Source organism: Rhodnius prolixus, unplaced genomic scaffold, assembly GCF_049639745.1.
Source record: "Rhodnius prolixus isolate KJV_2025 unplaced genomic scaffold, Rpr scaffold_6, whole genome shotgun sequence".
NCBI lineage: Eukaryota > Metazoa > Arthropoda > Insecta > Hemiptera > Reduviidae > Rhodnius > Rhodnius prolixus.
The window spans coordinates 8602839-8616045 of record NW_027411634.1 but is presented as its reverse complement, the minus strand read 5'-3'; the positions used below and the strand labels follow the sequence as shown (position 1 = coordinate 8616045).

The window sequence follows — 13207 nt, the reverse complement described above, 5'->3', positions numbered from 1 at the left end:
CGTTAACGACGGTGGTGGACAAATTCAAAAACTGAACACATATTTGTTCAAATATAAAATATGATTTCAATTACCGTGCAAAAATTGTTTCATTATTTAACGGAAATTCCTAATTCTTTGAGATATTATATTTACGTTCAAAACAGCCATCATAAATCCGGTAAATTCAAAGAAACTTGCGATTTACAGAAAAGCACTTCCCAAGTATTTAGCGTAGGGGCCATGGCTCGTACATTTCCTGCCAAAGAGAGTATTAAGTACAATCCCAAATAAGTTTCTGGTACTTCCAAAGAGATATTTTATTTTATTTTTTCACATTTCTCATCACTGTCTTTGGAAAGAAATAGGTCGTTTATGAAATCAATTTTAGAAGAAAAACAGAAATTAGTTGAGAAGGAAGCTTGAGGTCTGAACAATCCTATTTGTTAAAAAGCCATTTGAAGAGAACAATCCCGGACAAATCAATATAACCATTTATGTATGTATTCCAGATGCGAGTATTAACATCAAAGCAAAATTTTATTGATAGCAAACGTTATTTCTCCGAGAAATTTTCTCTTTGCTCTTTTTGGGGGGGAGAGAGAAAGTTATAGCAATGGTTGGCAATATTTGCAAAACCACTTTTTAAAGCATTACTCATATTTATTTGTTGGATTTTGTATTTTTAGCAGTTAGAAAAGTAGAGGAGAAGAGAAGTGGCAACAGAGCATCCTACAATACAGTGGGAAAAGTATCATATAGATGCAAATGAGTGTGTACACAGACTGACAAGAATTGCGCTACAGTACACCCGTTAAGTTTTATATTTCTCAGTGTTTGTACAAAACACGTGGTGGGACGTTGTGTAAGAAGCACAGCTTACACGTGTGTAATAGTTCACCTATTCAAACTAAATTCAGTCAATGTGTAAAGAAGCTGAGCTCCATCAGTAGAGCTTACAATGCGCTACATTATTCTGCAGAAAAAGCTCTACTTATAGAGAGCTCCTGCTTCCACTATATTGGATATTTCCCCGGAGGGCTCTCTCTTATATTGTTACCCTGTTTCACCTTTTTTTACTTTTTTAACTTCTACTTTTTTTTTTTTTAAGGCTATCAATTTAAAAACAAAAAAAACATTTTATCTACTATCCCGAGGAAATAAGTTCCCTGAGGATGTATTTTGAGAAAGATAGTAAAATTTTGTCTTTGTACTGAAGACTTATTTTGAGTCAAACAATACCTGTAAAAGAGAGATGGTTTTGAAATTAGCTGTTATTTTCAAAATGTACAGTTTAAAAAACAATGTTTTTTTTTTTCATTTTAGTCAAGGGAAACCGAGATAACAATTAGCGCTTTTGATTTCCAGGTAATTAACGGGGAAACTCATTAACTAACTAATTGTTCCAATGGTAATCAGTATATAATTTAGCAAACCAATCAACACAAGCTGAAGAGAACGGTTCATTTAAATCTAAACTACTTACCTCGTGTAAATAAACCTTTGACCTAATGAACGGTTAGGGTGACTGGATGCTGGGTAGCAAAATTTATGATCATATTTTACTGAGCAGAAATCTGATCCTTGCTTTTACTTGGAATTGTTTAACTAAATATTAAGTCTGAATTCCTACTTTTTCTTTCTGTGATTATAATAGTTGTCTCTTCGACAATCTACTTAAAAAACGTCACATCCTATACTTGAGTAATGCTCATTCTGCATTTAGTCCAGAATATTTGTTGAAAATAATTAAAGTTTTTTAATAATTTACTAAAATAAATGAAAAAAAGGCCTGTGTAATAAACAGTACTCCATTTTGAAGTATGCATTTTCGTGTTATGGAATCATAAAGTTCAAATGTTGCCTTTATGCTTGAGGAGTCCCCGTTCATTTATCCCATCAGTTAACAATTGTAATTAAATTCTTAAGGACTCTTATCTTATTTATATTTGTAATTGATACAAGGGAAACTAAACACTCAATCGTTAACCTCCAACAATTATTAATATTCCCATACGAAATAATTAAGTTTAACAATTATTGGCTACCTTAGGATTACATGACCCGCAAGAACGTTCAAATAGATTCTAGCTTATCATAGCCCACTATCATTACCAATTATCCCCTTTTAAATACAACTTAAATTCTTTGAAGAACAACAAAGTGAAAAGGGAGTCAGAATAAATCATTATGACGTAGTGGGAAGATGGTTTTATAGCCACCTGCAATATAAGAAACAAGCAACAGTAATTTGCACTTCTGCATTTTTGATACCTTGTATTTAAAGCAGGTAAATGACATTTTATACATATAAACTTGCAGTCATTTTGCTCGAAACATCTCTTAAGTCAGTTTGTAAGTTAATTTCCTAAACTTAAAAACGGTCAATTTGTGGCAGGAAATAAATATTAAATAGAACAGTTTCTACAAACGGAAGGTTTAATAATTTTAATCAGTAAATTTCCTTTTTACTACAGAAGTACCATTTTTGTTTATTATAATTTCATTTCCGTTACAGTTTAAAGACAAAGTTATTAATGCAATAATAAATAAATCATACAAAGATATTGGAATTCGAAAAAGCTATCTGTTAAAATTGAAGCAGAAAACTAAAAGTTGATCACAGTTCGCTATTGAATTGGTAATAATTGTTCCTTTTAAACAATATTTCTGTGACTGACTTACCCGTCTGGGTTTAGAGTAGTTATTTACAGTACTAGTGCAGTAACTAGAAAAACAAAGATAAATGGAATGTGGAAAAAGTGATCCACTTTGGACATAAATGTACATGTGACCATACTCGCAACAAAAAGAAGAAAAACCTAAAAGAGTTTTCCCATTTACTGGAATGAAATTTTTATTTGAACCGTCCAGCTATACTACAATTCCGACGACTCATCCCTTCGTGTGGGATAGTATTCGGTTATCCTTGTACTAGTTGTACTTACAGGGCGCGAATACATTGTGACATTCATTCTCCCAGTTTACCTTAACCTTCATTATTAGAGGGAAACTTTCTGTTTTTGTTTGATGTGTTACTATTATCTTAATCTCTAATGTTATATCATGTTTTCAATGTCAACTGAATGAAGTAACTGCAACTCACTGACCGAAATGTTGTGAGTCTCTGACATACGAGGTATGGCTATTAAATAACGAGACTGATGCTACTACAGAAAAACTATGTAACATATGCGCCAAATCTTAACGACCGACAGCTGCGCAGCGTAAAGCCTTCTTTCTTTCGATTGCAGCGTCTCACGTGTTTGTAGAGAAATGTTTTGCCGAAAACATTATACTACACATGTAGTAGAGCAACGAATTGTCGTGAAATTTCACATCAAAACTTGATAAAACCGCTACAGAAACTTATCTTTTATTAAAAAAAGTTTATGGTGATGAATGTTAATTACGTGCGCGAGTTTTTGAGTGATTCAAGCGTTTCCAAACTGGTCGAGAAGACGTCGAAGATGATAACCGCCCGGGTCGCCCTTGCACGTCGAAAACGGATGAAAATATCGATTATAATAAATCAACATTACTACTACCGTGAGGTGCTTGCTGAACTCCGTGAAAGAGTAAGGAAAAACGACTCGATTTGTGGAAGAACAAGTCATGGGTTCTCCACCAAGACAACGCGCCGGCTCATACTGCATTGTCTGTCCAGACGTTTCTAGCCAAGTACAACATCCCAGTTTTAGACCTTATTCGCCTGACCTGGCCCCCCCCCATGTGTCTTTTATCTGTTCCCCAAAGTCAAATCTGCATTAAAAGGAACACGATTTCAGTCCGTTAAAGCTGTGAAAGAAAAAGCGGCACTCGCCATGCAGGAGCTCACAGAAAAAGACTTCCAGCACTGTTTCGAACAATGGTAAATTCGCATGGAGCGTTGTAGGGATAGAGGAGGGGTGTATATTGAAGGCGATAATAACTAAATAAAATAAAATGTTTTACAGCAATAGTCTCGTTATTTAATAGCCACACCTCGTAGACTGCATAAACAAGAGAAAGTCGTACAAATTTTTTTAAAACAGATTTTATGAAAGGGGGATCTTTCTTTCTGAACCTCAAGATTTAGTTTTGTACTGTTTGCTAGTTTTAGCACTGGAGACAAATGCAGATTTTGGCAGTTGAAAGGTGCCACTTCTTCAACAAGTTTGAAAATTCTACTTCATCTTGTAACCTTTCTTAACTTCAGATAATTTTCTAGATGAGTGCCTTTTCTTCCGGTACAACGTCGAGTTTAATTATTAAATTTTTTCTTAATAAAAAGGTAACAAGAAGAAGAAAAAGAAGAACAAGAACATGAACTACGAGTATTTGTCAAAATGCCTTATTTTCCAAATGTTGGAAAAAACAAAACTTTCTCGAAATTTATTAGATCTGGGTTGTTGCCAAAAAATTACAGTTATAAAGGAGGGTTTGCCCTTTAATTTAAAGGAAATTTGGGAGTTTTATCTTTTATAGAAAAGGAGAAAAAAATTCTCAAAGTTGGGTGTTTTTCAACGTTACTGTTTTTCGAGTAGTTTTTGACGATCAACTCTTATACAACTGTCCTACAGGAGAGTTTTAATATATTTTAGACACTTTAATTAATTTAAAAAATTATATAATGATAATACCAAAGTTTGGTTGTACCTGTATCTACTTTTTTTCTTTGTAATTTCAAATATTTTTACATAAAAAGATTCCTTATTTTTTTTTAATGTAAAAACTCTCTTTTACATTCATTTAAAAACAGAAAAACACTCGATTATAAAAAGAATATTTATTTTTTTGAAAATTAATTAAAACCATCTGTATATAAATGGGTCACGGAATCCAGCGGACCAGATGTCGCTGATTAATGAAAACTCAAGTTTACAATTTTCCTCGACTGATCTGTCCCCCCTCCCTCCATTACTTTATAAAAAACACAATTTTTTTTGTCTTTTCTCTCATTCTCTCTCTCTCTCTCTCTCTATCTTTTTTGAATGTTTTTTTGATCCAAATTTACAATTAATTTTAATAAAGTAGAAATGACTTGAGTTTTAATTAAGAAGAACGTCAATTATATTCTTTTTATTTTCATATAGAATAGTTCGAGTTCTTTTATTTATTCATTGTTCTGATTCACTAACTAAGATCCAAAAGATGTCAAGTACTGATGTCTGGTGATATGGGAAGATGGTAATCTTTTCAACCTCAAATTCCTCTCTTCATTTCTGAGACAATGTTGGACTATCAAGAAACCAAGAGCAATACTATAATTATAGGGGGTTCATGAGTGAGGGTAAATTAAAGAATCGCGACTAGCAGAATCATAAATAAAAAAACTTTTATTGATATTTTATGCACAAACTAAGAACATTTATATACAGGCTAACTTCTAGTAAGGTACAGACAACTCTCGACAAATACTTGACTGCTCTGATCTAATGACTAAAACTAATTATTATATCCATAATTGCATGTCCTTATATATTAATTACAGTTTACATTGAGTATCACAGAGATATCAATAATCTTAGATAATACATATTCCCATAGATCGTACTTATTGTTACATATTTACATTGATAGCTTTACGATAGATATCTTATCATGAAGAGAAAAAGGTACATTCTCTTTAATTTTCGGCGAAAGGCAGGGTGACGTCATAACTGTCTCTTGATCAGTTACATGGGGACTAGACGGCGGAACAGGGGATACTCCTTTGGTAATCGGTAATAAAGTCACAACTGAATTACAGTAAAACAAATACCAACTTTTAAAAAAATCAAACTTTTGGTTTTGCAAAGGATGATGACGTAGATTTCATGAGAAAACTCCCATGATTTTCTCTTACTACAATTTTCTTGAAACTCAGATTTTGAAGAGAAAAATCAGCATAAAATGCAAATTACATTCCTGGTTACTTCCACGTTACCCACTTTTCTAAAGTTGTAACTTTACTTACCTATGTAATCCCTACAATTATTATACAGATGATGTAGTCTTACATTTAAGTGACACTTTTAGCTTAATCTCTTCTGAACAGAAATGGAGAATGTCCTTGGAGAAACTGTTTCAGATGCTGCAATGAGCGTACTAATGTTTGTAGGCAATTGTTGGTATCATTTTAGAGAAAGCCTCAATAACCAAAAGTGCAAGGAGGCACTTCTAGTTGGTAGATTAGGTTGGCGATTCTCGACGTTGCTATAGTGGTTGCAAGAATGAAAGAACAGCAATGGAATTGATACATGATATTTTTTTATTTTAAACAGATGGATTACAAACAAATTCAACTAGTTTTACTACAATACACGGAGATAGTGTTGAAATTAACTAATACGAACTGGAATGTAAAAAAAATGAAAACACTACTTTTCTCACTTACCAAATAAATTGATATTTAATTATCAAATCTATAGTAATAAAACTTGCACTTCTTCCAGGTTGGGATGAATGGTCAGATTGGTCAGCATGCAGTAGTTCTTGCGGAGATGGTAGTCAACACAGATGGCGGTACTGTCTGCTGCAAGCCGGTTGCCAAGGATTTAATAAGCAGACCAGACCTTGCAATACGTTCCCATGTCGAGGTAAGTTTCCCGATTTTTCGTATTTTTCTTTTATTTATTGTATTTGTACTTATTTTAAACTCTGTCCAGCTAACCACAGATCAATGGTTAGTATTATTGCAACTGGATGGTGAGGTATGATGCATGCATTGTGCAAACTAAAATTTAACGGTTCTGAAGCCTGCAATATTAAAAAAAATCTTTCATATTGCCATTTTACTGGCCAGTGTCATTTAGGACGCCTTCGTCTGCCAAATTTGAGCTCTCTGAGAACGTCCTTTTTTTTGGAGACTAGAAGTGTCCGCATGCATTTTGAAAATACTATTCCAATTCTTTTACTGCAATTACTGCTAATGAGCAGTAGGGAAGAAAAGGAAGATAGAATGATAAAGGGCTATCAAAAAGGGACTGCAAACCCTCAGTCATATTAAATTTCAAAGAGCACTTCTTTCCCATTATTGTTAATATTGCAAATTTAATTACAGAGTGACAGACTTTTTTCCCCTCTATAAATGGAGGGTACTTAAACGAGAGCCAAAGTTCACTTTAAATAAAACTCTGCCATCCCAATCTTAATTTTAGTAAATTCTTTGATAAATAGCTTTTTGCCTTCCTTTTAATTTTTACCTACACAATTACAGATTACCGCTGGCTACTTTATTAAAGTGACAACCACCATCTCCAGTCTAAAGTCTATCCTGGGATTTCCCTTAAGAAGATATAAAAACGGACTTTACCCAAGAAAATTAATGGGATTACCTAGTGTTTTCCTCAACGGGATTTATGTCAGGATTATACTTGTCTAACCAACTCACCCAACAATTGTCTGGTTCTTGTCTTAGCAGAGACTAAAGTTAAGGAGTTTGCTTTAATTATAAAGATTGTTCTGAAAATTAATCTTGAACATAATATTTGGAAATATAACAAGTGGCCGTTTTAAGCAATTAATTTTTTTGTCAGTTTGTGGCTTCTATTTACAAACTGAGAGCACTTATTCGAAAATATAAATTTACTTTTAAAGTTCCTACTGTATTCTCGCTCCACTTCTCTATATCCTGTACTCGGCTGATCTTCCGCTCCATTCGAACACTACAATTTATTCGTATGCCGATGATACGGCCATCCTATCCCACAATTCAGATCCAGTGAACGCAATCCGATCCATCCAGTCTCATCTTCATATCCTCGAACCATGGTTTCGCAAATGAAGAATAAAGGTCAACGAGTCTAAATCTCATTACATAACCTTTACCCTCAATCACAAGGTACTCCCGCCAATCTACCTGAACCATATTCCTATTTTCCTATTCCTCCGGCAGGTAAGGTGCGTTATCTTGGACTTTTACTCGACAAGCGCCTTACTTGGAACCCCAATACTCGACTCAAGCGACAGGAACTTTACTTACGTTACTGAATGACTAAAAGACTCCTCGACAAACGCTCCAAATTGTCTCTTACCAACAAATAGAAAATCTACACAGCTCTACTAGCCCCAATCTGGACATACGGACTTGAATTGTACGGTATTGCAAAGCGTTCCAATCTCTTCAATCAAAAATCTTACGCACAATCCTTAACGCTCCTTTCTACGTAAGCAATCACACCATCCACACTGACTTAAAAATCCCATTTGTCCGGGACCTAGCCAAATCCCGTTACACCAAATATCATTCCAAACTTTCCCAACACTTCAACCCACTCGTAAACAATCTATCCCAAACTACTCTTCCCTCAAATCCTCGCCCGAAGACTGAAGCGTCGATGGCCTCGCGATCACCTGAATGCATGATAGAAAAAGGGCATCCTTCGAATTCACTTTAACGGCATCTTGTGTTAGCCGACTCATGATGGTTATCGTTGGATGGCCCTCATTCAAATCTTTCCAGCCATTTTTATCTATGTATTGTAATCTGATTTACTTGTTGCCAATAGGTAGTTGTAAATTAAATAAAGAGAGTTAAAAAAAAAAAAGTTCCTACATTTTAAAGTAAGTCTATGTTGAGAATTATTTCTTTCAGTCATTTTGTAAAATCGATTTTAAATTATTATTCAAGACTTAAGCGCGCTTCTGCACGGTAATGAATTTTTCTTTTTCCCTGTAGAACGGAAAGAAAACTAATCTAAGCAAGACTCATGAACTTCTATTCCAACTACTTCAATTACAAATAATAAATTCATTTCCCATGTTTAGTTGGGCAAAATAAATAAACGGAAGTTCAAGGTAATATTGAGGCAAAGAGGAATAGAATTTGTTATTGCCCTTCAATACAAGGAAACCACGTCCTTTTTTATTTAAATTTAACAGGTTCCCAAGAATCCCAAATCCAATGAATATCGCATTTTCTGGAAAAACGTTTCTGGCCAAAGTGATGACTGCGTATGTGTATAATTATAACTGTTGTGACATACTGAAAAGGAAAGTCCACTAAGAGTACCTTGATAACTGTGGCGATTCAAAGTAAAATTAAGTTTTCCGGAGCCATTTTGTCGGTTCAACATCCGCTCTAAGTCTCTTACCTTTATCATAGAACGAACCAAGTACTACACATCTCTCTAGTTAATGAATACATCGTTAATTTAAAACACTTTAATTAAAATATGTTTGTCAATAACTGAAGAGAATAACCTTTGGGTATATTGTGTAGTAGGTGTTGTGGATTAGGGTCTTCTAGTTCCTCTCTCTCACTCTCTCAACAAGGGTAGAAGCCCTAAAACAGAGCCCTTATTAAAATGACAATGTGCTCTCCAGAACCAGTAGTATCCTTATCAAATTCCCCCACTCCTTCACTATTACTACCTTCTACTCTGGTAGTGTAGTCGTGCTGGATATATCCATTCCCGAAGGGTTTTCCACTACCTCCGAAGAGTTTGCCCGTTATGAGTATAATCACTGGAAGATAGTACGGAGGTCATGACCCAAACAATAGAGGTAAAATTTACCCCCATTCTCTCATGGCCGCTGCCGACCAGGATTCAATTAAGTCTTCCCCTAGCCTGCTTCGAGTTCAATAGGTCGAAAGGAAGGACCTGAAAGGTAGAAGAGAATGAGGTCACTTTCCCCTATAAACCTTTTAACTATAATAGCAAACTAGTCCCGGCGTAATGTACAAGCATATTTAGCACCTTAATAACTAAATTGTGTAGCTCACTTATATTTCCGACGGTTTCACCCATTATGCTTCTAACCAAGAACAAAGGTGGCATCTTTAATTAATTTTTTAATCATTTTTTAAAAAGTCCATCAAATTTTTTTTTAAATTAATTAGCTTTCTCCTAAGATAATTTAATTAAAATTTGATGTGGCATAAATACCTACCAATTTCATCTTCAAAAGCGAAAAAGTGAAACAGTCTAATGAGTGTCCACATAAATCATAAACCACAAAGATCTTACAAACGAATTCCTACAATAACCTTGACAGATATTGACGCAGCTCTAATCCTTTTATATAGGCTTCCTCTTGCTACAGAAAACCTTTATCCTTAATAGATAAAGTAATGTGCAGATAGTAAGAATATTCAGGACATGAATCTCAGTGGCGATTTGGAGATTCTATGGACGGTTTTTTTACTTTCTCTTCGTTCGAACCCTGCATCAACCAAATAAGAATGTGTTCGCTTGTGTCGGGCTCGTATTGCCAATAACATAATGGTTGGTTTAATCTCCTCTTAATCTCCAGTGTGAATAAATCTAAACTAAATCGTTTGTGCAGTGTTGAGTAACATTAATATCGTCTGACATTTGTCTCCAGTGAAACTGAACCTTTAATTACTTAGCATTCGAACCCAATGTTAATGAACATGTCCACTGAGGAGCCAAAAAGAAGGGGATCCCATTATAATGTGACATAGTCATGCAATATTGCATTTTTTATAGCAATTATTTATACTTTTTAATTAATGAACTAAATAAAATTACGTCATTATAAATAATTGAGGATGTACGTAATGAGTTGTATTGCCAACAGAATTAAAATTCATTTAATCAAAATGTAGCATCACTAACAGAGATCCGGTTTATTGACCGGATTGAATTAAATTAAAAATTGGACGATTTTTGTTTTTCTTTTTAAAAGGAATTATTGTTTGATTAGTGTGGCGTTATTCAAAGAAAAGTTGGTTGGTGTACAATATTTTCTTATTTTTAAAAACATTTAGGGAAATAGATTGTTGAAACCAAATTTATTATTAAAATTAGATTTTTGTGGCCATCTTGAGATATTCAGTAATCTATAGATTCAACCACGGGATTCGACTGGAAGGTTCTGGAGGAAATAACCTCACTAGACTGAATCGTTTTTGCAGACGGCTCTTAGAATTCTGAAAAACTTCATATTCTCATTGCGCTCGCGTAGATCTATAACTATTTTTAAAACATATACCTAGTGATGTGCTTGTAAAGTCAGTTCTGGAGGAGAGGTGGAGTTAAGCTTTCCTTTTACGTAATGTACAACCTCATTACTTGGAAAATTTGATGAATGAATGGCCATTTTTTACCCATTTTTACTCTAAAATCCAAGAAGTTAACGAAATGATGATAAAACTTTTTGAAAATTCATTTCTCAGTGACATCACTATCATGGCGAAGTTGTGAGCTAAAAGATAAAATAACACCACAGACTTACAGTTTCTGTTTCCAATTATGCAACAAATTATAATAATAAAAATGCATTATTGCACAACGCTGAGTTATCGATGATAATTCTTGAAGCAATGAAACCAATTAGAAGTTGTTCTATAATTAGTAGATTTTTAATTTAATTGAAGCCAACTTTGATTTCCAAATTACATTCACTTGTAATTTTTTTTTTTTTTTTTTTTTTTTCTTTTTGGCGCATCAACAGCTGAGGTCATTAGCGCCCGGAGCTTTTTCCAGTGCACTGCCGGCCTCCGGACAGTGTTCTCTCGTTACAGACAACACTGTCCATCACCGGACAGTGAGCTGTAAGAAGCTCCAAGGAAGAGAAAATCTAAGGGTCAGCTGCTGGATTCGAACCCGGGACCTCCGCGTGGGAGTCCAGTATGCTAACCTCATAGCTAATCCCTTCCCTCATTCACTTGTAATTAATTTTTATTTAAAACAAGTAATAACTAATGTAGTAATTGTTTTTCCAATGGTATTGGTTTACATAAGTGATATTAAATAATGAGGAGAGAATGTTGCAGCATCAAGGATGTATTTGTCAAGGGAACAATATAATGCTAGAAATATTCATAAAGGTTTCTTTTCTTGTATATTCGACCCAGTTGAAGAAGTTCACCTAAAAAAAAAGTAGGAAATATTGGAAGCAGGATATAGGTTTTCCCTAAGAAGGAGTGCTCCTCTGTTTACATAATTTTATGTATAGTTTTTCTTATGTTTCCATCTCCTTGGAAAATTTATATTGTATTATTCACCTGTATTGTAACAAATTCTTTTTCATTTTTCTTTTTGTTTTCATTTTGTCGTTTTCTTTACTCTTTCTAAATGTATTAACCATTTTCAGTTATTTTCTTTTACAGCAATTTATATATACATATGAAAGCTACATTTTTCACGACCATATGTCATTCTTGGATGTGTTAGGGAAGTTTTCCAATTTATTTTTTGTTGGGGCTTAACATCATATTTATTATACTCGCGTTTTTTCTTTTCTTTATTTTTACTTCCCTTACTCTTACTTAGTTAAAAGGAAGTCTTGTTCTCGTAAAAACATTACCGATAGAAATCATTTTCCTTTTTAAAGTTTCCTGAATGCCCAAAAAAGGATTTTAAAAATTATTCTGTTAGTTCGTGTGTATAGTGCTTTTTATAATCTTCAATTTGAATATTCAAACATTTCATGAATCTGCAGTTTTTTTTCCATGATCTTGACTTTGCCCAAATCTCTCTTTTTAAATCTTGAATGTTTTTTTTGAAATACTGGACTCCAGTGTTTCATCTTTTATAAATCTACAGGCGGTTGCACCTAATAATAAGAATTACATACTTGCAATAGTAAATAACACATGGGCTGAAAAGTCCCGGGCCTATCAAAGAAAACACGTTTTTTTTGTTCAAAAATTAGCTTTATCCATCAACGTAATTTCCATCAAGAACAACGCAATCATTCCAGCGCCGCTCTAGCATTTCAATACCACTTTTGTAGAACGATTTATCTTTTGCCTCAAAATAGGCCTCAGTTTCAGTGATAACCTCTTCATTAGAGCGAAATTTCTTACTGGCGAACATTTTTTTTAGGTCTGCAAACAGCCAGTAGTCGCTGGGAGCCAAATCTGGCGAATATGGGTGGATGTGGGAGCAATTCGAAGTTCAATTCATGTAGTTTTGCCATTGTTTTGATTGACTTGTGACACGGTGCGTTGTCTTGATGAAACAAAAATTTTTTCTTTACCATATGCGGTCGTTTCTTTTTCAATTTCGGCCTTCAAACGCTCCAATAACGCTATATAATATTCACTGTTGATGGTATTTCCCTTCTCAAGATAGTAGATGAATATTACACCACGCTCAACCCAAAATACCGAGGCCATACCCTTTCCAGCCGATTGTTGTGCTTTCGGCCGCTTTGGACGAGGTTCACCAGTTGCTGTCCACTCAGATGACGATCGTTTTGATTCCGGAATGAAGTGATGGATCCATGTTTCACCATTGTCACATAAAAACGCAAAAAATCAGGTTTGTTACGTTTAAACATGGCCAAACACTGC

At 34.3% G+C, this 13207-nt stretch overlaps 1 protein-coding gene across 2 annotated transcripts in view; it reads left to right on the top strand.

The window, feature by feature from the left end:
• The window catches only part of LOC141461286 (uncharacterized), a 359837-nt gene that overhangs the window by 246127 nt on the left and 100503 nt on the right, over positions 1 to 13207 (top strand). For both annotated transcript variants that reach the window (XM_074142197.1, XM_074142196.1), the window contains exon 3: positions 6396 to 6539. In XM_074142197.1, the coding sequence (XP_073998298.1) occupies positions 6396 to 6539 (144 nt within the window). The remainder of the gene's footprint in view (positions 1 to 6395; positions 6540 to 13207) is intronic.